Source organism: Rhipicephalus microplus, chromosome 1, assembly GCF_043290135.1.
Source record: "Rhipicephalus microplus isolate Deutch F79 chromosome 1, USDA_Rmic, whole genome shotgun sequence".
Classification (NCBI taxonomy): Eukaryota; Metazoa; Arthropoda; class Arachnida; order Ixodida; family Ixodidae; genus Rhipicephalus; species Rhipicephalus microplus.
In genome coordinates this window covers 179,135,223-179,162,525 of record NC_134700.1, presented here as the reverse complement: position 1 = coordinate 179,162,525, position 27,303 = coordinate 179,135,223, and the positions used below count along the sequence as shown (strand labels likewise).

The 27,303-nt window shown below is 45.0% G+C and overlaps 1 protein-coding gene across 9 annotated transcripts in view; it reads left to right on the top strand.

The window, feature by feature from the left end:
* Epac (Exchange protein directly activated by cAMP) overlaps positions 1–27,303 on the top strand; it is a 416,212-nt gene that overhangs the window by 294,043 nt on the left and 94,866 nt on the right. For all 9 annotated transcript variants that reach the window (XM_075888324.1, XM_075888319.1, XM_075888331.1 and 6 more), the window contains one exon: positions 10,026–10,198. In XM_075888324.1, coding sequence (XP_075744439.1) covers positions 10,026–10,198 — 173 coding nt within the window. The remainder of the gene's footprint in view (positions 1–10,025; positions 10,199–27,303) is intronic.

Here is a 27,303-nt window from a genome sequence, read left to right as displayed (position 1 = left end):
TGCGTGTCTGTGCGTGCCAAAGCGTAGCGAGGAAAGAGGGGCACAGTGTAGAGATCTAACGCCTGAAACAGTCAAAATTTGTAAAATTTGTGTATAAGGTGGTAGACTCATGTAATCACATGCATACATGCATCTATCGTCCGCTATGGCCCCCATTCCATTTTCCACGAATGGTAGCTGTCAGAGATGGTCCTGACATTGACAGCAGCGGTACTTTCAAAAGATTCAGAGCACCTATAGTGCATCAGGAGGTAATTGCTTATCTAATGTGCAACCCAGTGGCTCGACTGATATATATATATATATATATATATATATATATATATATATATATATATATATATATATATATATATATATATATATATATATATATATATATATATTAGCATTGCGACCAGCACACGTTATAATGTGACAGCAACTTGTTCTTGGAGGTCAGCAGAAGGTCAGGGTGGTCCGATCACTGCCGAATCGAAATCTTCGTACTTTTTGACGTGTCTGTCCTTGTCGTCTTTCTCGTAGTGGCACAAACCATCCTGCTAGCAACAATACAGCGTAATACAAGCTATTATGCTCGTAGCGTGCGTATATATATATTGACGACCTTTTTCCTCTTTTTTAACTGCGTTTCCCACCGGATGCACTGTCCCTCATTCTCTCTCTCTCTCTCTCTCTCATATATATATATATATATATATATATATATATATATATATATATATATATATATATATATATATATATATATATATATGAGAGAGAGAGAGAGAGAGAGAAAGAGAAAGACACAAAAAAGAAAAGACGTCTGGAGCTTTCCGAAAAGCTGTGGACATTGCAACTGTTTTCGTATGGTTGCTCGAGCCTTCCATAAATATTGCGCATGAAAGGACTACTTTCGTTTCCCATCGGGCCGCTATAAATGAGCAGAGATACCTTGCGACAAAAAAAAAAAAAAACATTGGTGTGTTACATCATTGTTTACTTACGTGCGTGCAATCTGCGTTGCGTAACACCGCCTTGCGATGGGTTTCGTCTGTACTATGAGGCTATATATGTGCGCGCGGATGATGAAAATGAACCACTATTACGTCTGCGTTGTTGAGATGGTTGACTTGCAGAAGTCGATGTATCAAGTCCTGACAGCGCTAAGAAAATCTCTTCCTTTTTCCTGTCGTATATTGATGAGGCTCTAATCGATCACTGCACTGTTAGAATAGGCTGACAGAATCACTTTCGCTCCCGCAGCGAGCCAGGAATAACTAAGCTGAAGCATTGACGAATGGTTGTTGTCATGATTACCCAAGATGAGGGAGGTATGAGAGAAAGAAAGGTAGCGATGCTGTCTATTGCATGCGCTGCTTGTCAAGTGGTGTTTGGGAAGGGAGGTTAAGACAATAATATAAGGTTATAAAAAAGGCGTGAGAAATTGGAGGAGGGCAGAGACATGAGAAAAAGAAGTTCATAGGTATAGCCAGGTTGTACCCGATCTACCTACGAGGGACGAGAATGACAGAGAAAGATCAAAGAGTGTAAAAAGTAAACAGGACACGTCAAAGGCGCGCACATTGCAGCGTAGACCGCGGCAACCAAACGGCCTCGAAGGAAAAGACTGTAATCATAGTCATCATCATTAATTATTGGCTCTTAAAATGTAAACATTTTGAGGGTATTACATAAGTATGGTACAAGAGCTTACATAATAGCATGGTCATCAGTATACAATGGTGATCTCAATTAGCTGTCCAATAAAACAAGCTGGTAACTAACAAGGGACGTAATGTTTTTTTTCATAACTATAGGCCCGCTTCAGAAAAGGAAACTACAAAAGCGTTATTTGGCATGAGTCAATAAGGTGTCGACCTTCGTGGATCTGCTTTTTTTTTTGTGCCCAGCGCATTTCCACGGGAAGATTTCTAAGCACTGGACGGCTTTATGCTTTCGCATAGTAAAGTACGAATTATAGTACTTCATTAACTACACTTTAAACACGGTTTAAAACTTGTACAGTGCATTTCACAAGCTTAAGCGCAAGTTTTAAGTTTAAATTTTTAGTTGTACAAGACTTTGTACCATGCCATACTGGCCTTCCATCACCGTCTACACATTTCATGGCCTAGAATAGATGTAGCTGAAGCGAAAGAAGTGGGCACGCTTTCACGCTCTACAGTGGCCGCCCTCGTGTAGCCTTTGGTACCGTGACACCGCTATGAGGCCATGAGTCGCCCGTGGGAGCACATGGCCACAGCGGCATTCGCAGGCGGTCGTTTTTATAGCTTCAAATATACCGAATTAGTATTGAATGACGTCAATAGACGGAAAAGGTAAATGACAGGTCCGAAGATGGTAATCATGATATGTGTGTCATGTAAAACATGACTACCTGCTACGCTCATAGCACGCTCACGGCCGTTTCGCTAGGTCCACATATACCAAATTTGATATCAGGTGGCGTGAAAAGATGATGAAGGTAAATGACACGTCCAAACATAATAATTATCACATGGAAGTTATGTATGACATAATTTACCTCCGCCTCGTAACGTTGTTTTGATCTTAAACTGACATATAAACCTTCCTCATTCGTGCTTCGCATAACATCGATTCCCACTGTACGTGGGATCTGCCAATTTTTTCTTTAGTGCATGAACTCCAGGCTTGCGCATAATGTGCTACGCCAATAAAGAGTAGCAAGCATCGGGGAATATTAGACACCCAAGCTTTTAATATTAGCTCCTGGCAAAGGCTTCTTTCAAAAATTGACTTTAAGTGTCAGTCAAGCGAACGCCACGGTGACAAAACGGTCTTCCGCGAATCACTAGCATTAGCTATATGGTATCGGCCTAGCAGACGACGCGCGAGTGCCTTGATCAAGTTGTCGCGAACGACTCAAGCCTTTGAAATAAGCTGAGTGCCCAGAACAAAAGTGCTTCACGATTCTCGTTTCCAAGTTTCTATTACACCTTACACAATGCGAATACAGCTGAAAACCGAGCCATATACCAGTTTCGAATGCAGCCGCGGAATTCGTTAGCGCGAGAGACGACGCGGCGGCACCTCTACTCCAGTTGCGGTACCTAGTGACGATACTCCTCACTAGCACTGACGGCCGCTTCCCATTGAAATCCGCCCCTTCGCCCGTGCACAGAAAAAATAGAGGAGGCGCTGGTCCGGGTTACCGCGCAGCTGGAGCTCTTGTAGCCTTCGGAGCCCGTATTCATTGAAAAAAGTGGTACTCTAGGTTAGTTCCTAAGAGATGGGGCCAATCTTGATTCAGAACGTGTAATTGAGGGAACCGGGTGACTAATAGCAAAACTTCAATTCCGATCAAAAAGAGGTGTGTTTAGAAAAAGTTGTAAACAATTTAGAGTACTTAGTACTCTACTATGGGAGCGCAAAAGGCCGTCCCGGTCAGTGTGTCTAAAAAGAGTTGGTAGCAATTTAGGAGTACTTGGTACTCTACTCTGGGAGAGTTAAAGCCGTCCCTGGCCTCACATTTCATAAAGCCCTACTAACATACATTATGTCTTGTTTAGAAAAACTGGTGAACGATTTAGAGTACTTGGTACTCTACTATGGGAGAGCACTAGGCCGTCCTGTAGGCCTCTGATACGTCGCGTGTTTATAAAAAGTAGTTAATGATTCAGAGTACTACGTACTCTATAATGGCAGAGCATAAAGCCATCCTGGGCGCCTCGCACTTGATGAGGCCCTCCTTAAAAAAGATGGCGAAAGCAATTAAGTGCAACCGTTAACGATCGTGTGTTTAGAAAAAAAATGTTGAACAATTTTGAGTACTTGGTACTCAACTATGGGAGAGCAGTAAGCCGTCCCGCAGATTCCTGTAATCAAGAAGTCTCTTATAGACAACCCTGAGCACCATGTCTTGGAATGTTTGCGTTAAATGTTGTAGGCCCGTGTACTCAGATTTGGGTGCACGTTAAAGAACCCCAGGTGGTCAAAATTTCCGGAGCCCTCCACTACGGCGTCTCTCGTATCCATATGGGACGTTAAACCCCACAAATCCATCTAATGTTCGCTTTACATCAGCCGCGCCGCTTACAGCGTACAAATCTGTGAAACCTGTATAAATATGCCCCAAAAGGTGCACCGGTGACACTTGTATTTCTATGCGCTGTTTTCGAATAATCGATGATCTAGCAATCGTGGGCTTGCCACGATCAGTCGACTATGGCACGGAAATCTAATCTTTTGTCGAAGTCATTTGTCATTCCACGTGCAGCACATTTCTTTGACGTGGATATAGACGCATGAATTGCCAATCTTGCTTGCAGCAACGGAATTCGTCTTGCGCTCCTAAGCGCAAGGCTGAAGTTCGATAAGAAGCAGTAAGCAGGGAAGATTTGGCAATGGTTAAAAAAAGAAAGAAAGAAAGAAAGAAAGAGAGAAAGGAAGGAAGAAAGGAAGAAAGAAAGAAAGAAAGAAAGAAAGAAAGAGAGAAAGGAAGGAAGAAAGGAAGAAAGAAAGAAAGAAAGAAAGAAAGAAAGAAAGAAAGAAAGAAAGAAAGAAAGAAAGAAAGAAAGAAAGAAAGAAAGAAGCAAAGTTCTGTATTTGCTGAACGAGCAACTTCGTCGATCCTTTCTTATCCGCAGTGATTAAGTAACCACTGAAAAGTGACCTGATGTTAATTGATAGTTAGATGGTGTATTAACACTTCCTTCTTCAGTGCGAGCTCTTCGTGTGGTCTACGGCAAAATGCTTCCACTAGAGACTGTCATGGCGCCTTAGAGTCGCAGAAAATAGTCCACTTGTGTTTTCAGTTATGAACTTCAACGCTGTGCAATAAGCGCTGCCTGTTCTGCAGCCGTTGATGTCTTTGAGGGACACGTCACGAATTAAGTCATCGCATCCCTGCTTGACGTCACGACAACTCCAGTTAAGCTAATTGGCAGGATGGATCTGTCAGTCTGGTTACGCATTAATTCATAGTACTTCTCGTACGATAGAAGCAAAATGAAGTGTTTAAGAGCCGGCGAAGACAAACATTTGTCGTTTTTTTTTTCATGGAGGGCAGGCAATCGCGTAGGCAGAAATATATTTCAATGTGGGCACAACCCTCACCTGAAACTGTGACCACGCAGAAAAGTATGGTCTAGGGCCATTTTGAGCTATGTGCCTTCTGAGAGAAAGAAATTCCGGGAAAGGCTAGTGCCTGACTGGCCATCCCCGGGCTATGCCACTAAAACCAGTTATACAGGGTTTTTATTAATCTTTCTTGGGGACCTTCGACGCAAGAATATTGGTATTTCTGTCCATTTGTTTAGAAAAAGTTTATTCTATCATGGGACGCAACAAACCTATGGAACGAGCGTCTGTACAACAAGCACATAACAAACAAATGACAAAGTACAACATACATTGCTCATTTAAACAAAAATGTCTAAGTCCGTACGGTGTCCATAGTCCATGGTACTAATAACTACATACACTACATATATACACTAACCACAATATGGACAATGTACATGATGACATATGTACAGAATTTACAAGACTTGGTGAAGATGTTAGGAAATATGTACAACAGGTATCAATATTCGTAAAAATGACATAACTTACAGCGTTAGTCTCTCCATTTGACTGTCCACTCTTAACGATATTGGGTACTCTAAATGGCACCAGCCGATATACCCCAAATGGCCGACCCCATTCACAGCACCCACAAATGTTGCTCAAGGTTCAGCATTCATACTTGTGCGATTGTAAATTAAAAACAATTATTGCGCATATCTGAGGCACCATAGCAACACGTATATATTTACTATGTGCGTCTTTTACTAAAGTAATTCTAAGGACCGTAGCGTTTATCACGCTGCGGGGACCATGCAACACTTGCACGAAAAGGCAAGTGTTTCCAACGTTTTGCTAAGACGACACGGTAGTGGCACCTACCCGTCGCCTTGCGTTCTACACGTTATCACCTCGCCCGTCTCAGAGCCGCACGCTTCATTTTCCAAGATAACTGCCAGATAGCGCTCATGCCTCACGCGTGACGCGACTTGATGCGCTCGTTCGCCTCCGCTGCACGCTCGAGGCATTCTAACGCAGTGCCTCCGGAATACCATTCACCGATTTTCTTGCGCAGAGCATCAAATTAACGTTTTGTTTACTCTCTCCAGACGCAAGACTATCGTCTTTCGACGACATTTGCAGATTAACATGCACACACCGAGCCAATATTTTTGGTGGAGTGAAGCTGCATTTTCCCAGCACCCCAAGGACCCCGATATTTTCTTTTTTCCTCCCCATGCACTCGCCGGTGATCATCCTCATTCGAATAACTGCTCCGTGGTCCTCCAACACAGGGCACGTCGCTCACGATCTTTCACTTTCCAAGACGAGTGAGAGATCCATAATAAGAGGCACCGCGGTTCACGGAGAAGCCTTTTAAGAGTGATCTGTTTGTCTAGACGGGGCTTTCGATGTCCAGCCCCGGAGTTGGTCAGAACCACTAAATAGATCTCTTGGGTGTCGTCTCGACCACCCCGCACGTCGTTGCCTAATAAATACTGAGACGAGCTCGCCTCGTACATGCCAGGGGCCAATATTTCGTAATTTCGCCGTGTTTTTTTTAGCCCTAAGACACACACGCACGCGGTCGAATTTCTCGTTCACCCCAAATCTCTTGCTTGAGCGGTTTTGCTTTTGTTTATTGTCTACCCCGCCTCCTCTCGAGTGTGAAGCCAAGCGCGAGTGAAAGGAAGCGATTATTATCTGACTTGGAACAAAGGCGTTATCTAAACACCGCTGTCTCGAGTTGACCGCTTCAGGCTGGCAGACCTTTCGCGCGTGCTTTCCCACTCGAAGACTCCCGGTCACTGGCACTGCGTATAATATCGGATCCCATCTCTCATGAGATTTAGAACAGCCCCTTCACTAACAAATATATAGATATGTAACAATGTACGAAGTCGTATGAATGAGATCTAACCGACTATCATGCCAAGAAAAGTATATGGAATAATATTAGGAGTAGTTTATTGTAAATGCGAAGAAAGAAAAGTGGGTGAAAAGATAATTTTCCGTAAGCAGGAACCAAACTTGCGACCTTCGAATAACACGTTCGACGCTCTACCAACTGAGCTACCATGGCGGCTATCTCCCCGTCCACTTTATGAGTTATATATGTGCATTAAACTTGGGAGCGTACGTCAGCGCCACCTGTAGCCATCACGGCGAGCGTAGAACGCTTTTTGCTCTGCCTGTTTGGCGTTGCGTAGCAAGTAATCTTAATACGAGCTGGCAGCTGACCAATGATCCCTCGTATTACCACCTCAAGGCACCAAGTCTGCCAGAATGAGACCCTCGCTAAGAATCTAAGAAGTGTACGTTTAAGGGCTCGTTTCATTTGTGAGCATCAAGCAAACTAATGACTGCTACATCATAAAGTATGTTTAGAAAAAGTTGTTAACGATTTAGAGTACGAGGTACTCTATTATGGGAGAGCATAAAGCCGTCCTGGGGCCTCAAACTAGCCTCAGGTTTATCGCACGACGGCGTATAAAGTGTTTAGAAAAAAAATGGTAATTGATTTTGAGTATACTTCGTACTCAACTATGGCAGAGCGGTGAGCCGTCCTGAAAAGCCCTCAACTCTGAAAGTAGGAGTTCCCTTGGTTTTGATCGTTGCACTGTAGGCACACTTCATCCGTGAACCACGTAATCGTTGTCTACATAAGCTATTCTATCCCGTAATAGAAATCAGATGAAATTCAGCGCTTGTGTCGTCTCTTTGTGTGCGTATTCGCTAAAACCGGGTGTGCGCTGCCATATGCCTTGCCAACTATAGCGCGCAAATACGTTTTAAGGAAGTTTCGTCCCTATAAATTACAAGCGGCCTTGTCAAGAACTTTTGACGCACTGTTTATTAACAATTAATTAAATGTATTTTTTTGCGCATGGGACACACCAGGGCACATCCTTGCCTTCGGAGTCGTCTCCTGTGGTATTCAAAGTCGTATTAAGGTGCAACGTAGTTTGGATAAAATGCGGCCGAGACAGGCTTAATGGACGCGCGCTTATATAACGAACCCGAAGCACGCAACGCGCAACTTATTTCGCGTTCCCGTGGAAACGGGGCATCGACGATGATTTTTAGCGTATACTGTCGGTGCGCCGTAAAAGAGCCGCTGTTAAGTCTCGATGCTATTCTGGACACATGGTGGTTATGGGGCTACCAGGCGTGAACAGTAATTTTTGCTTCCTTTTGTTATATATATTTCTTCTTTCCTTTTTTTTCGATATTTTTGTTTTCTTCTCTTTCTCTCTTTCTGCGCTTATTCATGCCTGCGCTCCATGCGTATTCAGAATACTGGGCACCATGGCAAGCCCCCGTAAGCAAGACGGCGAGGACCTTCTATGTGTATCATGTCGTATATGCATTGATAGTGTTTAAGCCTATATATAGGGGCTGAGATTCGAAACCGAGCACCGAGAAGCTCAACCAGGTCGTTGGTCTTGTTCCGTGTTGTGAGTACTTTTACCTGGACGTCTATAAGCTCAGGCCAGACCGGCGAGGGAATGGCCTGCTATACATCCCAGTCACGGCGGCCGCATTTGGATAGAGGTGAAATGTTGGAGGCCCTGGCAAGGCCCTAGTATACTCTGATTTAGGTGAACGTTAAATAACGCCATACGGGGAAGTTTCCGGAGTCTTTCGCTATGGCACGCCTCATAACGATGTCGTGCTTTTGGTACGGAAGCCCCCAACAATTGCTATGCATTACAGCTTTGGCGACTGTCAGTCGATTCAACTGTTTCATTTATTAGAAGTAGTAGTTACACGGCACGGCTTTTCGCGCTTTTCACTGGAGAAACAGCAGGCAGTACAATTGCTTCAGTGTTCTTTGAATGAACGCCTTGTTCCATATATATATATATATATATATATATATATATATATATATATATATATATATATATATATATATATATATATATATATATATATATATGTATATATGTATATATATATATATATATGTATATATATATATATATATATATATATATATATATATATATATATATTTAGGTCGATCATCGAAGTATCATGGTGTCTTGCTGATGAGCCTACATTCAAACGTAAACAGCTTCGCGATCGTGTTTTGTGCGTAACTAGGAACTCGTACGGAACATTTGAATCATTCACCAAGATCATTTATCTCAGCAATTACGGATCACTTAGCGAGCAAGCCCCGAGGTTCCGTCGAAGTAATTACGCATAGCAGATAATAATTTTAAAAAAAAGGCGGTGCAGTAACGCAATGTTGCGGCGTTGCTTTTGTCTTTTTTCGCGCTTCGTGAGTGAAATGCTGGACCAACGTTCTGCCTGTGTCATCTCTGGGACACAAATAATAATAGTAATAAAAAGTGCGATGTATCTTTTAGTTGAAGGCTTCACCAAGAAATCGTGGTACTGTGTTCTGAATGCTTTGTCTTTGCTATCTGTGTTCCTGTTCACCTGTACGTAAAGCTTGCACTCTGTGATAAAAGACGGCAGACGTCAAGACACGGGCATCAAGGAGATGTAAGGGCGACATAAAAACACCGACTACCGACTAACAAGTGAAAAAAAGTGCTCAGGGACGCAGATTAAAGTAGACACGAATGCTTATCTGCGTAGGGCTGGGCAGGATGCGATAGCTATCAATCCTTCAGGCGCGGCTACGTGGGGGATAATCTGCCCGGACGTGTGGCTTCTTCTTTATTGATGTTGATCGACTGTTGGCTCAGGCATGCGAGGCCGCTACTATCGATTTGCCTCAACGTTGAGGCGCGTTTCTTCATTTTCGTGCGTGTATACTAAACTGCGTGTTTATCGTGTTTTTACGCTCCTACCGTATTTACTCGTGAAGTACAACCAACCATGTAGCTTAACTTTCTGGCATTCTAGGCTTTGCGCTCTGTGTTTAGCGAATACAGCAGTGCGTCGTACGTATACCAAATGTGCGCCTATACCTTTTTGTCTTAATGTGTTCCGCACTCTCCTTAACGATGCTGCAGGTTCGACGCGGCGGCGAGAGAGCCGGGCGCAGTCGAACGGCACCCTGCGCACCATCCCGCCTCCTGCGGCGTCGACGGCAAAGCCACCCGCAGCCGAACCAGCACCGCTGCCGTCACGTCATCCGCCGTCGCCCACCGAGCCGTTCCACACCAATCGGCTACTCGTGTCGCAGGTGAGGAGAAGCACGGCGGTCTGCTTAAGTGACAACGAACGGCGTCGCGAAGGGAGAGGAAACAAGAAAGAAAGGGCGAAGGCTTCGTTTTGAACACTATGAGATTTCGGCCCTCTTGTGGAATTTTGTGACGATTGAATACTGCGGAAATACACATAGATAGATAGATAGATAGATAGATAGATAGATAGATAGATAGATAGATAGATAGATAGATAGATAGATAGATAGATGGATAGATGGATAGATGGATAGATGGATAGATGGATGGATAGATAGATAGATAGATAGATAGATAGATAGATAGATAGATAGATAGATAGATAGATAGATAGATAGATAGATAGATAGTGAATGACAAGAACAACTAAAGGGAAGACAGGGAGGTTAACCAGGCACACGACTGGTTTGCTATCATACGCTGGGGGATGGAAAACGGGAGTATAAAGTGGGAGAGAGAGGAAAGAGAACATAAAGAGACAAAAAAATTAACTTTCCGTCAATGAGCTGCATCTAGATAGATAAAAAATTGGCCCCGTATCTGCATGTAATCTGCAAATGTCTGAATGCAGGAACAGCGCAACCTAGAAGTAGTTACTTCGTAACTACGGAAGCGAAAAAACAAGAACAGTTTTTTTGATACGACGTAAATACTTCTAGGTTTCGCTGTTCCTGCATTCAGTTATGTCCTACCAACTTTCCCAATTTTCCACGCTCCATAACTGCAAATGTCGTTGAAAGACGATAGTCTTGCGTGTGGAGAGAGTGAACAAAACATTTATTTGATGTTCTGCGCAAGAAACTTGGTGGATGGTATTCCGGAGGCGGTGCGTCAGAGTGCCTCGAGCGTGCAGCGGAGGCGAACGAGCGCATCAAGTGACGTATGAATGGATGGATGGATGGATGGATGTGGCTGTACCCTTTAGATCGGGCGGCGGCTAACGCCACCTAGCCATAATACTTAGTGAACTAACCATTACATTTATCTTTTTTTTCCCTTTAAACAATGAAGTTGAGGATTCGTACTTCGCAGTGAAGGGTTTAATTTTCACTCGTGCCTTGACTTTAGCCACCAATCAGATAACCTCCTTCTAGTTAAGTCTACCCGCTTAAAGTCTATTTTGCCCTCGCTGTCCCTAACGTCACGTGAAACATGAGCGCCATCTGGCAGTTTCTTTTGGAAAACAAAGCGCATGGCCGTGCGCGCCCGTCTCAGAGGTGATTAGCTGTAGAACGTGAGGTGACGGGTAGGTGCCACCACCGTCTCGTCTTAGCAAAGCGTTGGAAACACTCCCCGTTCCGCTCAAGCGTTGCATGGTAAGCGCAGCGTGATAAGCGCTACGCTCCTTAAAATTACTTATGTATGCGTTTTCTAGTAAAAGATGCATATGCAAAATATATGCGTGTCGTTATCGTGCCGCAGACATGCGCAATAATTGCTTTTTCATTGACAACTGCACAAGCATGAACGCTCAGTCTTGAGCAACATTGGTGGTCGCAGCGGATGGGGTCGGCCGTTTCAAGTACCCAATGCCGGTAAGACTGGACAAACAGACAAATGTACTGACAGACAGACGACCAAATTTTTTTGTGTCGAAGGTCCTCAAAAACGACTATAGTCTTTAAAAAAAGGAAGGCAGGTTAACGAGATCGACATGCCGATCGGCTACGCAGCGATGGAGATAGGTTGTACGGAAAAGATGAGAAGCACAATACAGAAACAAATAAAAACAACGGAAAACAATAGAACATGTGGACATTACTTTACTCAGCGGGTGCTTAAGCTATACGATACAGCAAAAATGGAAACAACATAGCCTATTCAGAGCAATTGGGATCGATGACGGCTGCTGATAAAGTCCCGAATTCCGGTTTCGACCATGGGGACCGTGATCGATCTTCTATATAGGGCGTGGCGTCAATCGCCTCTCTGTCACCGGCGCCACGACAATCGAGCGGTAAGGGCGCAGTCGTCTTTCTGCGTCCACATACAAGACAGATTTGGACTTGCGTCAGCTCTCGTTATATCTCGTCGACGAGAGGCAGTGAAGCAACATTCTGAGCCAATCACCGCTGATGACAGATGACGTTATTCCAGAATGTTCGAAATATCGCCACGACACGAACAACGCAAGGTTTCGTAAATGGTGCTGCCCTGGTGCGTTTGTGTTCTTATATGAGTCGCTATTATTCGCTCTCAATTTACCGGTACATTCGACTGGTCACCTTCGAGAGCTCCGGAGGCTCCGAAGTGTGTAAGCGAAATGGCGACAATGAGCAGTGCAGCTAAAATAATCGGGTCAGTACATGATCAGGAAGGAGAAACATGGCCTGCTTATGGTCCTCGTATAGTCTGAAAGCTGATGAATTCATCACTTTCAAACGTGGTCAAAGCACTGTCAGACGCTGCTGACCCGCAGGTCGCGGGTTCGAATCCCGGCTGCGGCGGCTGCATTTCCGATGGAGGCGGAAATGTTGTAGGCCCGTGTGCTCAGATTTGGGTGCACGTTAAAGAACCCCAGGTGGTCGAAATTTCCGGAGCCCTCCACTACGGCGTCTCTCATAATCAAATCGTAGTTTTGGGACGTTAAACCCCACATATCAATCAGCACTGTCAGACGACCGTGCGAATATGGCGTTAGGGCACTTTGATTGATTGATATGTGGGGTTTAACGTTCCAAAACCACCATATGATTATAAGAGACGCCGTAGTGGAGGGCTCCGGAAATTTTGACGACCTGGGGTTCTTTGACGTGCACCAAAATCCGGCGATAGAACACCGCGGCGTGGCTTAGGGCACATTCGGCTGGTATGTTCGGGTTGGTGCACTCACCCCCTCACTCACTCATAATTAGTATCTCACTTTCTTTTAGCTTTAAAAGATTTTGAGCTTTTCTGTCATGTTTTTGTGCTGTGAGACCCGAAATTAGGAATGAAGCGGTGTTGTCTGTCGAACATGTTTATAGGGCTGTCGTTTAAGTAATTTGATATTGATTGATAGATATGTAGGCTTTAACGTACCAAAACCCCCATATGTTTATGAGAGACGCCGTAGTGGAGAGCACGGGAAATTTCGACCACCTGGGGTTCTTTAACGTGCACCCAAATCTGAGCACACCTGTCGTTTAAGTAGGAAAGCGATATGGGTGCCCATGAAGTTTATGCTTACAAAAACGAATCCATCGTTATTTTTTTCTTGAAGCCACCTGTGGGGACTAATTATAACCACTGAGGATAAATATTGCTTCCTTGATAGATTTCTAATCAATCACGTTGGTTGTTTAGAACCGAAACTGTGATTGACCTATATAAAATTACAAAGCAGCGCTTTTACTGATTGGAATTCAACCGTGAATTTTATTCATGAATCAGATAAGGTAAACACCTCTGAAATGTTAGAATGCACATGGCGCTCTTAATTAAAAAGTCGCTTATCTTGAAGTGCGAATGAGGGAGTCACGATGGTTTCGCGGCCAATAAACTCGACAAGCGACGATTCAGTACAAAACGAATATGCCATGAACTAGCTCGAAGGTTCTGCAGCCACGATATAATTGTCACAGTTAGTGCGCAGAAATGTGAATGACTTTGTTATTGCTGCGTGAGACAAATCTGCAACGAAGACAATGGATGACTCGGTACACACCGCAAAACTTCCCCGGGAGGTGAGCAGGAGGCAAAATTAATTTGTTCGGCGCCTCTATTTTTCATCCTTGTCTCTGTGCTTACGTCTGTTGTTTGTGAAACAATACTTCACCAATCTCGTGAACCGGACGTACTTTGAGTATTAATACAGAGTGAACCTCTTTGTCACAAAGCTGCATCGGGACCGTAAGTTAGTTCGTTATATCCGATATGCGGTGTAACAGTTTCGATTCACGTCTGTCGTCTTCGAAACAACGCTTCACCAAGCTCGCCAACTGGAGGTACACTTAGTATTCGTAGTGAACAGTGAAGGTCGTTGTCACAAAGATGCATCGCGACTGTAAGTTAGTTCGTTATATTCGTTGTGTGGTGTAACAGCTCAGATTAACATCGTTCAAGCGAATCCGTAATCGGCCACACGCGAGGATTCTTGGTGCGAAAATGCATTTTTTCGGCTTCCAACTCTATATAAACGAAGAAAATCTTAACTCATTTAATGATGGCACGACATGGAAGGTGCACTTTGTTCTTGCGCGGGAGGAGCAGAATTTTTGTAGTTTAGCCGCATTTTTAACGTGTATCTTTTTGTCACGATCACATGAAAATGTGGTTGTCAAGGGTTTTGCTGTGTTTATTTTGGTTTTTATGCTAGCTTCCGGTAGCGGGATCACATGAATGAAATATTTGTTAGTTGCAGGCGATACCACAGCGCCTGTCGCGTTTTTGGTTTTTGTACAGAAGGATTAAGTGCTACTGGAATGAAAAGACTAATGAAACAACCCCAATCAACCAATCAATCAATCAATCAATCAATCAATTTATTAAAATGAAAATTCAGAGCTTCTGTTTCTTTTTTAAACTAATACTCTGTCTTAGCCGCTAGTGTCTTTTTAACTTGACGGATCACGAGTAAAAATGTTGTAAATTTTGCACTGCGAAGAGCAGCTCTCGCCCCGACGAGGGCAAGTTTGCTTGTCAAAGTGTCGGCTATGGCTCGGTAGTCATTCGAGCTATCACTTATTCTCAGATTCTTTCGCTAATCAATCTAGGTGCTAATGAAAACGTGGCTGTTGATATGACCAGCTTCCGGGAACTGCGTAATTGTCGTATTCTGCAACGTAATTCAATTGCGATCACTGCTCTCTCACTGCGCTAATGCATCCGCACACGTGTTGCTGTTTTTATGAAGTGTCGTAAACTCCCGTAATGGACTTTTTTTTTCTCACCGGAGATCTTGCCGGGGCTGAAAGAACCAATAATGCAAACAGGACCATGCACGGAGGAAGAATGAAGGGTCGTCAGCAAATGATTTCGATTTTTTTCATCAGAGATGGGTCGAGTGAGCGCTTTTGAAAGCTTGCAGTCATTAACGCTGTCTGACGAGCAAAGAACGCTTTGTATTTTCCGAAGTAATAAGAAACTGATGAGCCCATTAAGTGAATCATTAGCGACATAATCACTGTTCGAGTTAACTTTATGAAGTCACACCGTAGGCGATTAACTGGTGAAGGTCGTCATAGGGACCCTGCTTGTGCTGAGCAGCGCATCGGGGTTTCGATAGACCATTCGTGTTTTTTTTTCACTCGGCGCTACTTTTTACGAACAGCCGGAAGCCCCCTTGGTATTCTAAACTTTTTTTGAGCTCTCAAGAACAGCCGAATCAGGTGGCGATATAGTCCGGCACCTACCGTGTTCCTCTAAGCTAGAGTGAGCAAGGAGCAAAAATAAAAGTAAAGAAATAAATCGTGGCGGATTCAGAGCCGCGCGTTCAGTGTAGCACTGAAGTGTACTACACAGCTTTTCTGGCGGGTCTCTCAAAGGAATTACTCACACACTTGCTCTCTCTCTCTCTCTCTCTCTCTCACACACACACATGTGCGTGCTCATGCAACTATAAATACTCTTTATCGGTAAGCTGAGATATGTGATGCACACGCCTACGGCCGTTCGTAAAAAGAGGATCACTATAATCGAGTATACAGCGGAGAATACGCCTCTTTTTCTTCTGGTGTGGGTGATGTGAAACAGAGGCGAAGAAATGTTTCTACGTCGCGAGGAGCAGAATCGTATACGCGCACTCTGAACGCAGTTCGCGCAGCGACGAGCGACCATGGCTGCGATTGCTCGTTCAGGCGGAATACTCAAAGCGCGTCGGTCGAGTCGGAAACTAGCGGGACACGAAATGGGGAAAAGGGGACACGAAAAGGGGAAAAGGGGACACCAAAAGGGGAACCCGTGGCTTCATGTGCCCGAATCTCCGCTCGTCCCGCTCTCTCGGAAGAGCGTGCCCGTATCGATTCTGGACGCGATCCAGCAGCGAATTGCGCGTCGGGCTCGGGGCGAACGTTTTCATTTATGGAAGAGATCCCCACCGGGGAGCTGTGTTGCAAACAATGTCCTCATCGAGGCCTCACCGCTTTGTTCGGCGACGAGGTTCGTAATATCGTCGGTGCGGAAATCGTGGGAGTGTGTGGGTGGGCTCGCAGAAAAAAAAAGTACTTACTTCGAGGAGAGTGTAAATAACGGGGTACTGGTTAACAGAATGGGTGGTCAAAAAAAAAAAATGAACAGGAAGGTAGTTCAAGCTAAAGTGAAAACGCTGATTGGTTTTGCGGTACACTTTACTGTATTTTCTTCCCGTGAGGCGTCTGTATGTGGTGATGTATCCAGGTTTCGCCTTTTACGTTGGCTTGTAATTTTGCCTATAATACGTGTATACACCTTCGCGTTTCACGCTTGTTTGTTGTACGTTGTTTCTGGCAGATTGATTTTCCTCCATCTTCGTCTCTTACTCGTTTTAATAGACACTGTGTCTGCGATGCGCTATCTTGGGCGTTCAAAACTGCGTGGGTGTGTACCTTCATCCAGGTTCGAGCTTAGAGTGAGCAGAAATTGATGATGCTGCAAAATCTCATTTGGCCCTTCCCTCACGCTTCGACGTCGAAAGAACGATATTATTACTTGTAGAGACGCGGGTCTGTTCAATACAGCCGACGACGTTCTCAAGAGGGTGTAATACCGTGCGAAATGAGGTCATATTTGTCTATTTATGCGTGTATTATAATTGATTCACCTGGACTTCATGTCTTATAACACGGAGCGTCCTAGAACACGCAAAAAGGATAGCTAAGGTTATTTGTGGAAGCACGGCGAAAAATATTACAAGTTGGTGCAAACTGCGGAATTTCACCTGTGTAAAAAAAAACATTGTGACCTGCCGGTATCCTCATTCATTCATTCATTCATTCATTCATTCATTCATTCATTCATTCATTCATTCATTCGATCAATAATTGAATGAATGAATGAGTCAATCAATCAATAAATAAATCATGGAATAACCTACGCACACGCATATCTAAAACAAGCAGTCACACAATTGCTAAACACTCAATAGACCGATCGCCTCACTCGCCTGCCTGCGACATTCAGTCAATCAATTCTGGCACTTGCGGTTGGCAGCATGTAGCGGTTTACTCTTACAGGGTACATTAACAGCGCGAATCAACGCTAGTGCTGTCGTGAGTGCTTACTTCGTGTCCGTCAATTGCACTTTTCATGTACCCTTCCAGGATCAATCAACCCGCCTTTTGCATTGTCCTGGGCTGCCATCTGGCGTTTTGGCAGGGTTATGATGTGAGCACGTACAACGGATATTGCGCAAAAAATGCCTCCGAGATCAACAAACGCTTCGCGACTTCTCCGCTAGGGGAAGTGTGCATGCACCGTAGCATTGTGAAAAAGGTGGATTCGCCCAAATGGAGATGCAATTGAAGCGAATAAGAGGCAGAATAAACGCTGTGGCGCCTGTTGCTACGCGCGCGACTGGCGTCTGTGTTCGACCGGTGCTATACCGGTGACTGCAGTTCGACATTCTCTCATAAGAAGTCGTTTTGTACCACATCTTGCCGTTCATTCGGCGGCAAATCTGCTAAATCTATAGATTGCTACTTTTGAAATAGAGCCTCTCATTATAGAGCCCGTACATATATCGCTTCCTGCTGGTATGCTTTATGCCGAATGTTTTTCCTCACTCTGTCAAACCTTCATTAAATCAAAATGTAGTAAACGGTCAGAATAATTAGAATTTGCCTCTAAGCCACAACTTCGAATTTGTTTGTTTTCGGTTCATTCTTAGAACCGAGGGATCCGTATTCATATCAGACGCTGAGTCAGGGAAAAATATAGCGAACTTTGGGAATGAGCATAATGTTATGGAAGTCGGGCCGGCCAACTACGAGAGACCCTCATCGACAGAATGCTATGTGAATGCGACGACGGATTTAAATATTTGTTACTGTGACAGTAGCTTACTTGTCACACCAAGCATCCTAATCGTAGCCTTCCAGTTGTGATCGGCTATGCTGACTTGCTCGTATCAATATTGCTTTTCCGAGTATAGCCTTGAGATGTTTGGTTCACCACCCTGCGCTGGGTAAGAGGTAAGGAGAACTGAATTATGCAGGGTGATACACAAGATGATAGGTCTAGATACATTTAGTACAGTAACATGGACGAAGTAGTTTCTGGGGGATTTCGGAAATGTTTCAGCTTAATGTGAAGTTTTGCTAACTGTGGCCTACCGATGCAGTGATTATCTTTCACTCGATTTACGGTTGTTCCGATATCGCCTATTGTCGTTTAGTTCATTTTTGTAGTCGGTATGCGTTCGTAGAGGAAGCCAGACAAAGGACTGAGTGAATGTCGACGAAGAATATATTCAATATATTCTCTGGCAAATAAGGACGCTCACGTCGGCTGTCTTCCTTCATTTCCGCCTTACAGCGTTTCGAGGCAATTTCATTTGCTTTCCCAGCCACCGAGGACTCGCTTCATTACGGCCGTCCAACCTCTTAGGGCGGAACAACGAGTTTATCTCGGCGCACTTATGATGAAGTGCACGGGACTCGGCAGGTTAGCGAGGTTTGTGATCGTGCGAATAGGTCTCGTTACAAAGCACCGGCTCCCAAGTAAAGGCAAAGGGTACGTTATAAAGAACGAATGCGAACCTCGGTCTTGAGAATCCCAGCGGCGAATAGCCCTCCGTATAGCGCGCCGCCCGTTAATGACCCACTTTCGGAGGTAAAGAACGCGGCAGTTAAGCTTGCCCCGCGTCATGCTGCAGCGGGGGACTCTTGGAGCCCCGTGTACGAAGGCTCGTTTTTGTGCGAGCTCGCGTTCGCCCCTGGGGCGGTGTTTGCACGCACCTGCTGCACGCGCGTCTGTGGTGTATAGCGCGCCGCCTTTGCCCCGTTAATAGACTGCTACCGTTTCGCCCTTCAACTGACCCCAATGAATATCTTCGTACAAGTTTATTTTTTTGCCTGTTGGGAGCGCTTAGTTTTCTTTATACTTAACCTCTTATTCCACTTAGTTGGTACCCGTCTCACTGTGGAAGATATAAGACGATACCTTTTTTCATTTACTTCTCTCTTCCGAAGTGATCAGCAGAACGTTTTTTTTTTTTTTTAAGGACAGCGCGCAAAAACAAGCGTCGATGTTGCGACACTTATAGATTTCTGGAATATAGCGTGGAGCGCGGCCGGCACAATAGGGTATAGCATTATACTCCTTTTCTTTTTCGTTCCTATACTATGCCCGAAAAAGCCATAAAACGGGTAAAGTATCTAAGATTAGTGCTTTCATTTTGCAAGCACTCTAGCTTATTATCTTTAGGGATGAAGCTCCTTATGGTCTAGGGCAATTCTTTCCTCCGGCGCACCCAGTAACGTATATCTTATCATACAATAGATGGCGCTTTTCCGTAGAGATTCATGCATACTGCAGTTTGGTGACGATACGCCAGATGGCGATGTACGCATTCTGTGTCGTCATCACCATTTATCGTCGTTTCGTAGATGGCGCTGTCCCATTGATATGGGTGCAAGTAGTTGGACGAATGGACACTAGATTGCGTTGAAGGTGCCGCTGCTCTACGATTGGCTCTTACGCGACCTGCGCTAGAGCACCCGTTATCTCTTATTTTTCCTGGATCGTCGCCGTACGTGTCGTATCGCGCTTAGGGGCTCGACAGGCTGCCGCCAAACGAGCGCGGCGCCGGGCGGATCCTGAGACGGTGCGCGCTAAGGACGCCGTTGCGAAACGTGCGCTAAGAGAAGCGGACCCCGGACCGCGAGAGCGGGAGATAACGGCGAAGAGCGAGTGGCGCCGAGGGCACCCAGGTGCTGCTCCTCGGTTGATTCAGGGTATCACCGAAAAACCTCCGGAGCTTCGCCCATTTCACCATCATTCACTTCGTGCAGATGCTAGAATTTGTGTGTATGTGTGTGTGTGTGTGTGTGTGTGCGTGCGCGTGTGTGTGCGTGTGCGTGTGTGTGTGTGTGTGTATGTGTGTGTGTGTGCGTGCGTGTGTGCGTGTGTGTGTGTGTGTGCGTGTGTGTGCGTGTGCGTGTGTGTGCGTGTGTGTGTGTGCGTGCGTGTGTGTGTGTGTGCGTGTGTGTGCGTGCGTGTGTGTGCGTGTGTGTGTGTGTTCTTGTTGTTGCTGTTGTTGTTGCAAGCGACTTACGCGTTTCGATCGCTTGAAATATTGAATGGGAAAGCGGAATCATTACGCAGTAAAGAATCTAAACAAAGGAGCGAAACCATCCCGCAAACAATACAAAACTTAATGAAATTCGTCTTCAAAAGGGATTGCCATAACTGCACGCTACTCACAAATTTTAAACAAAAGGGATGGGGAGCATACGCTCGTTGGACAGTTCGCGTCATCGACGGTCCGTAAGGGTACACGGGTCGTTAAAAAAAATTGCCGCGCGTATCCTAATGTATATGCGTACCGTACTCCTGTAGTTGCGTGTACATACTTATGTGCGTGGGTTGCTTCTTCGAGCGTGCGTGTATCAGCGAGACTTTGTAGAGCGTTAGCGGGTCATTAGGGGCCGGCTCCATATAAGACAGCGAAAGGGCAAAGGGTTCTTCCTCGCCGCGCGCCGAAAGCCTCGTGTTCGAGGCCCTGACCTCAGAAAATGAATGATCCTTCTCTGCGTGGTGGGTTGAGAGCCCTAATGCGCTTCTTTACGCCGTCTTGAAATGGCGTGATGTGGTTGCACGATTCCCGATCCTTTCCTTTATGGTGTGCGTGTGTGTGTGTGTGTCCGCGTGCGTCTGATAGGGTAAATCTCACGTTCTTTCCTGTGTACTGGCCTCGTATACACCACATCGACCGAACTCGCGCGCAATAGCGAGAACAACGCATGAGTGAATCCGCTTTTGTAGGTAGTACGTTGCTTTCTGTCGATGTTTAGCATCGAGGAGCACGATCCGTCTTGGCGGCTGCGCGGTGCCTCTGATGCAATTTTCAATCTCAGCTTTTTTTTCTTTTTTTCGAGGAGTGGAGAATGCGGCGGGAGCTGCTCGGAGCGCTGAATCCTGCTCACTCGCTCAATCGAACTCGCCCGAGTGATTCTCGCTGGCGGAAACCAACTACCTGGCTTCGAAGAGTACAGTGTCCACTTCTTTCTTTATACTCTATCGCCGGTATTTTCTTTATTTTTTCTTTGATCATTTTGCCTACAAGATGAATTGGGAATGTTTATACAGGCTTGACCTGCCTTCGCTGAGGTGTTTGTTATACGGTGTTCAATATCCTTCGGGTTCCGACTGACTCGTCTTCAGTTTTTGCATGTCACGAGAAGAGCCGCGTTGTTTTTCATACACGGCTTTGCTTGAAAACTTGTCCAACTTTAGGAGCACGCGTTAGCCTCGTTTCGTTGTTTTGTTGTGAATTGATCAACTTATGTGTGGATTCATAATTACGAGATCGCGCCATTAAATAAGACATTAGCACTGTTTCCGTGTTCCTCAGTGACACTGTCTTATTTGGGCGCACCATTTTTTACTTGTGAATCGGTTAACCCAACAAGGTTTAAGAAACGTCCTTGGTAAACCTGCCTGTCGCGTCTCGTCGGGCAGTGGGTTTCACCTAAGCAAGGTTTATAAACCTCCTTGGGTTAACCTGCTGCCTGACAAGATGCGCCTTCGAACCATCCATTGCAAACGCGCTTAAGAAACGGAATTGCCAGTCAGTTGTTTTTGTTTCTTTGCTTTAAGATGGGGTCCTTTGTCTTAAAGAGCAAATGTTTGAACGAAGAAATTATGCGGAAAAACCGCAGTGGTCCGGACTTTCCTAGTAAAATATTCTATTGTACTCCCTACTATGTAGATGGTTTACCACGATACAACGAGAATAAGTCAACAACAACAACAACAACAACAACAACAACAACAACGACAACAACAACAACAACAACAACAACAACAACAACAACAACAACAACAACAACAACAACAACAACAACCAATCATTCGCAGGGCCCCCTAGATGCCATTTCTACGTTGTCTCGTCCACAATAGTCGCTTTTTTTTGTTGGAGGACCATTGTGTCATCCGTGCGGCCGTTTCCGGAATGCGAGGGCGCACGGATTGTCGGAGATGCTGTGACACGTTGAATAACTGAGGGATGAAACTCGACAATGCTGGGCATTGTCGGCACGCACGAGTACACACACGCGTAAACACACGCGTAAACATACGCACGCACCTGTTTACAGAACACGCCTGCGTGGACCCACCAAAAAGAGGAAGGAAGGAAGGTTCCAGAAACATTTGGCGGGATTTCGTCGTTTGTCCTCATATATAAGAAGCTCAACGCGCACTTTTTTTAAAACCGTGCTAGTATAATCGTCAGCGTCTCATATGAACCGAAAATTCAGCAAATACAACGGATGTATGCGACAGAGTATCAAGATTTCCTCTATACTTTCACGTGGGTCTGTATGTTCACGTGGGTCTTTCACGTGGGTCTTTCACGTGGGTCTGTATGTATACTTTCACGTATACTTTCACGTGGGTCTGTATGTTCTTCGTTCACATTCCTGCGTATGGCCACGATTCTTTTTCCTTATCCATTGAAGCCTCGGCGTTGACGTCGAGGCGCATTCGTTTTTGAGGACAAGTATATACGCCGCTTTTGAAAACACTAGCGCAGATATTCCCTCATGGTTGGAAAGAGAGGGAGAAGAAAAAAAAAGTCGGCCATCCGCCTTCAGGGAATTTTCTTCTCGAAAAACACGGTTCCTCTTCCATCCGCTCGAATTTCCCTCGGGTTTTCAAATCTCGGTTTCCTCTAGAGTAAGCAACGTGGGCGACGAATGTGTGACATTTTCCGTCGCTTACGTTGGATGTTCCATTAGACTCCTCAATATGCGCAGCGCTAACGGTTTCTTTTTTCTTCTGTCATCGACGTGTAGTGTTTTTGCCGTTAGCTCCCTCTTCCTCTTTTCGATCGGGCTCCTAACATCTCTTCTTTCCTTGTGCCGTTTGGTTTGAGTTTTTGTTAGGGCCACATTGCAAGAAAGCAGGTTGGTTCCGCAGGGATCGCCTAATGTTCGCCAGCACCATCGTTCGGAATTAAAAAAAAAAACACCAAATCCACGCATCTCCACAAAGTGAATCATGACGAGTGGGCGAAGCTCTTGGTATCGTATGGGTGAGAAATCGTACGTTATCCGAGCGTTGCCCCTTATAATGTAAACTGAAAGCATAAAAAGAAAAAAGTTGGCATAAAGTGACACAAAAAGTCGACACTAAGCTAGGTGATAAGGTCCACAATTTCTGCGTAGAAGTCGCCGATTAGTATAAAAAGTACGTACTTGTGTTTTATATCCTTCCGCCACAATTATGATTGACATCAGTCAATTCTTTTTTCTGTATCTATCACATTTGTTTCGACTGTACCGTACGTTACCGACGCGTTACCCCATATAATAGAGAGTTTTAGTACTGCGGAATGGTGCTACGTACGCATCACGCAACCGCCTTGCGTTACGTGGCGTCGTTTGCCACTATTCGGCTTTTAGTACGCCGTAGTACCCGCGTACGTAACGAGCGTGAAGCTTGTTGCGTCATCTGGTAGATCAAAATAGAAGTACGTGTTGTTGACAGCCAATGTGAGCCAATCCAAGTGTTATAGCCAGATTATGGCCATATTTTAAGCCACAGAGCCGGTCGGTGCTTGCCTTCGATGCCGCCATTTTGCGAAACGAAGTCTCGCGCTGTCGCAAACTTGTTCGAGAGCGGCGCGATCACCTCATACGTACTCACGCACGCATCTCATGCGTGCGTACGTAACGCGATACGTGCGCGTTGCGGTCTGCGCATGCGCACTACGCAGAGCGTGGCGTCCTTACGTACGCAACGCCGCCACGTACGCAATACTAAAACTCTCTAATATATAGCCGTCACAACGGACACCGTGGGTGAACAAGCGTGGCTCTCAAGGTGCTTCCCCCTAAAACATATTCCTCAAGCCAGCGTCTGTTAAACACGTGCGCTGATTATCTCAATTAACACTTGAACACCTTTCAGATGTGAATCAGCCCTTTGACTCACGTGTGTAACGTCGTACGTACCTGCGTCCATACGAAAGCACCGCAACGCGTTCCCCTCGCGGCGTGTGTTGGAGCGGTGCCAAGTAGGTCACGCCGCAGCTTCGCGTTTACGTCACGTTCTCCTCGCAAGCTTCCCTCGCAGGTGCGCGCTGACGTCACTCTATTCCTCATCCGCAGCACGCTCGCCGCAGCCGGCTCCTCCAACCGCTCCCTACGCACTTATCTCTCGCTTCACCCTCTCCACCACCCGCAACGCTCGACGCACGTCGAGTGGAAACACTCTTTCGACTCGTTTATCTGCGATAAAACTTACACGATACCCAACCCGCCTCCCGTGTCGTTGCGTTTGAAAGAAACGTTTACTCAACAAACGCTACACCTACTTTCGCTTCAAACTGGTCTTCCAGCACCCACGTCGACGCCCGTTTCAGTCGGGTCAATGCATCGCTTCTGCTTCGCATCCCATCATGTTTCCTTTCGAAGAGACGGTCTATAATTTTGAATATTATTATTCATAATATGATCATTGTTACGATAGCGCCCTAATTGAAGTGGTATTGAACTAAACGAATCGTACTTCACCCGAAATTACGGTGTGTCTTGATATCGAGTATATACACTCACACAGGAATTTCCGTGGATCTTGACAATTACAGTTGAGAAAATGCTGCCCGTGTTTTCCCTAAGTAAAAAGAAGACATTTAAAAACATAAAAGAAAACACTTATATTTTTAGAAGTAACAATCATCACCGAGTCCTCCTCTGCGCAGTTTCGCACAAGGCAATGTATTTTTTTTACTGAGGAACAATGAAAAACTTTTCCCACTGTTGCTACTTCCAGATTGCACATGTATTGCATAGTTCCATGCAATTCGCAGATACGCATGCACTTGAGGGATGGAAACATTATCGTGAGAGAAAACCACAATATAAAAGATACGCGGTGACAACACTTTAGTTCCGCATGTGAAGCCGTGATCGCGCTTATCGATGCGGAACTTTCTCAAAAGAGGACAAATAGGGTGGTGCGAAAGTTCTCGATGTCTGAGTCGAAACTGCCAACGTGGAATAAAGTATGCTGTTAACTACGATGATATTGTGACCTGGATCACGAATACACGGCAGACAGAAGCGAGTATATAGTTACCATATTCACAAGTAGCTCTGTGACTGACAGGCAGCGAGCATCTCGCGCGGCACGTCAGTTTCTTTTTTGGCTATTCGTCTACACTAGCGGGCTCATGCACAGTGCCTCGTAACGATATAAAAATTAAATAGATGAGCTCAAGGACGATGCGTAAATACCATTTCTATAAAGGACGTTGTATCACAGAAATCCTACGCTTATTTTTGATATGTGCATTTGGTGTTATTGAATTTTAGATTGAGAAAATTTTTTGCATTCGGATGTTATCTCTGCACGAAGCCATATTATGCTACATTTTTTTAAAGAAAAGCCACTTAGTAAGCTAAACAACAACAACACAGAAAAAACCCCAAGACTGACGCGCAAGAGGCGGAGTCCGTCGGCAACCTTGTTTAACGAGATAAACATCCCGGCAGAATATTAGTAAACGTGGATTTTCCCGTTTTTTTTTTCGCAGCTGTCCTAATGTATTGGTCACATACTGAAAGTATCACGTGCAAATTGTTGCAGCTTGGACCAACAACAAGTTAAACTATTTTGGTAGTAGTTAAACTAACACCAAAAATGGTGTTACAGGCCGTCATAAGCCGCTTCTGTTTGCACCACCGCAACAGCCTTGGCGAATTACTAAGAGACATGTCAGCCAATGTTTTTTATCACACACATTGACGTACCTAATGGGTCAGGGGGTACTCAGGTGTCACTTTGCGAAACATGACTAAGGTATTATTATTTTAGAACTGCTCCTGATTACATCGACAAGATTTCGGAGGGCTATCCTGAATTTCAATGCGGAAATGAGCGCGCATTGATAGATCGACTAAGTGTTAATATCACCCCAAACACAACAGGGAACAAAGTTTTGTTTCCGTGGAGATTTTGTAGACACGAAAGAAGTCCTTCATGTCCTCGCGGATTAGTCATAACAAATAGATCCCGAATAACTCTACGTGGAGGTGGAGGTGTAATAAAAGATTCTGACATATCCACGAGGTAAATGATGATGAAGGAGCTTGTTCCAGAGGGGAAATCTGGTAAAGCGGGAAAGCTCTGCACATATGCTCAGTCATCATCGTATGAAGACGTGACACTAGAGGTGTTATGGTGTGATTGCATATACACGCTATATACACAAGACTTATTTTTTACATATCACTGTACTATGTACAGATATTTACATACTGATGCAGTATATACAGTTTGCTCAAGAACTTATTTATGGATCACATAAGCTCGGAGCAACGTTATCCTCCTCGTATAATGGCTTTGTGATCTGTAAAGTACAAAGCCAGAGGATCTTTAAATATAAGATGTAGTGGAAAGTCCGAGAAGGGTCCTGACGGCGAGCCCGCGCTGCAGCCGCATTGCGAGCCTTCCGCACAGCCACCTTGGCTTCTGCGGTGTTCATAGTGGGTAGCGGTATCGACGCGCACTGAGTGATGTCCGAAGAAAGAGAAAGGAAGCGCGCCGAGAGCGAGCGCTATCTATAGGCGCGGCCATCTAGCGGTCTCCTACCATACTAGAGCACGCGTCGGGAGTGGAGCGAGCGTCGCATGAGGGGCGGCGTGCCATCTAGTGAGTGCTCTTGAAAGTAAGAGCAGAGCTGCGCCTCTAGCGGTAGCAATGAGCACTAGCGTACACACTGGCACAATGACGAGAGACAACGCTCCAGCAAAAGGAGCAAGGTTGTAATAGGAACAATAATAATAATATTATTACAGCCATCGTCTTCATCGCCTTTTTAATAATAATAATAATAATAATAATAATAATAATACTAATAATAATAATAATAGTTATTTTTGGCGTGTTGTGTTTCCCATGGTTCAAGTTTATTACCAATATTTGTAGTGGTGCTACGATACGGATATAAATTTGTTTTGATGGGTGTGAACGGAGTTCC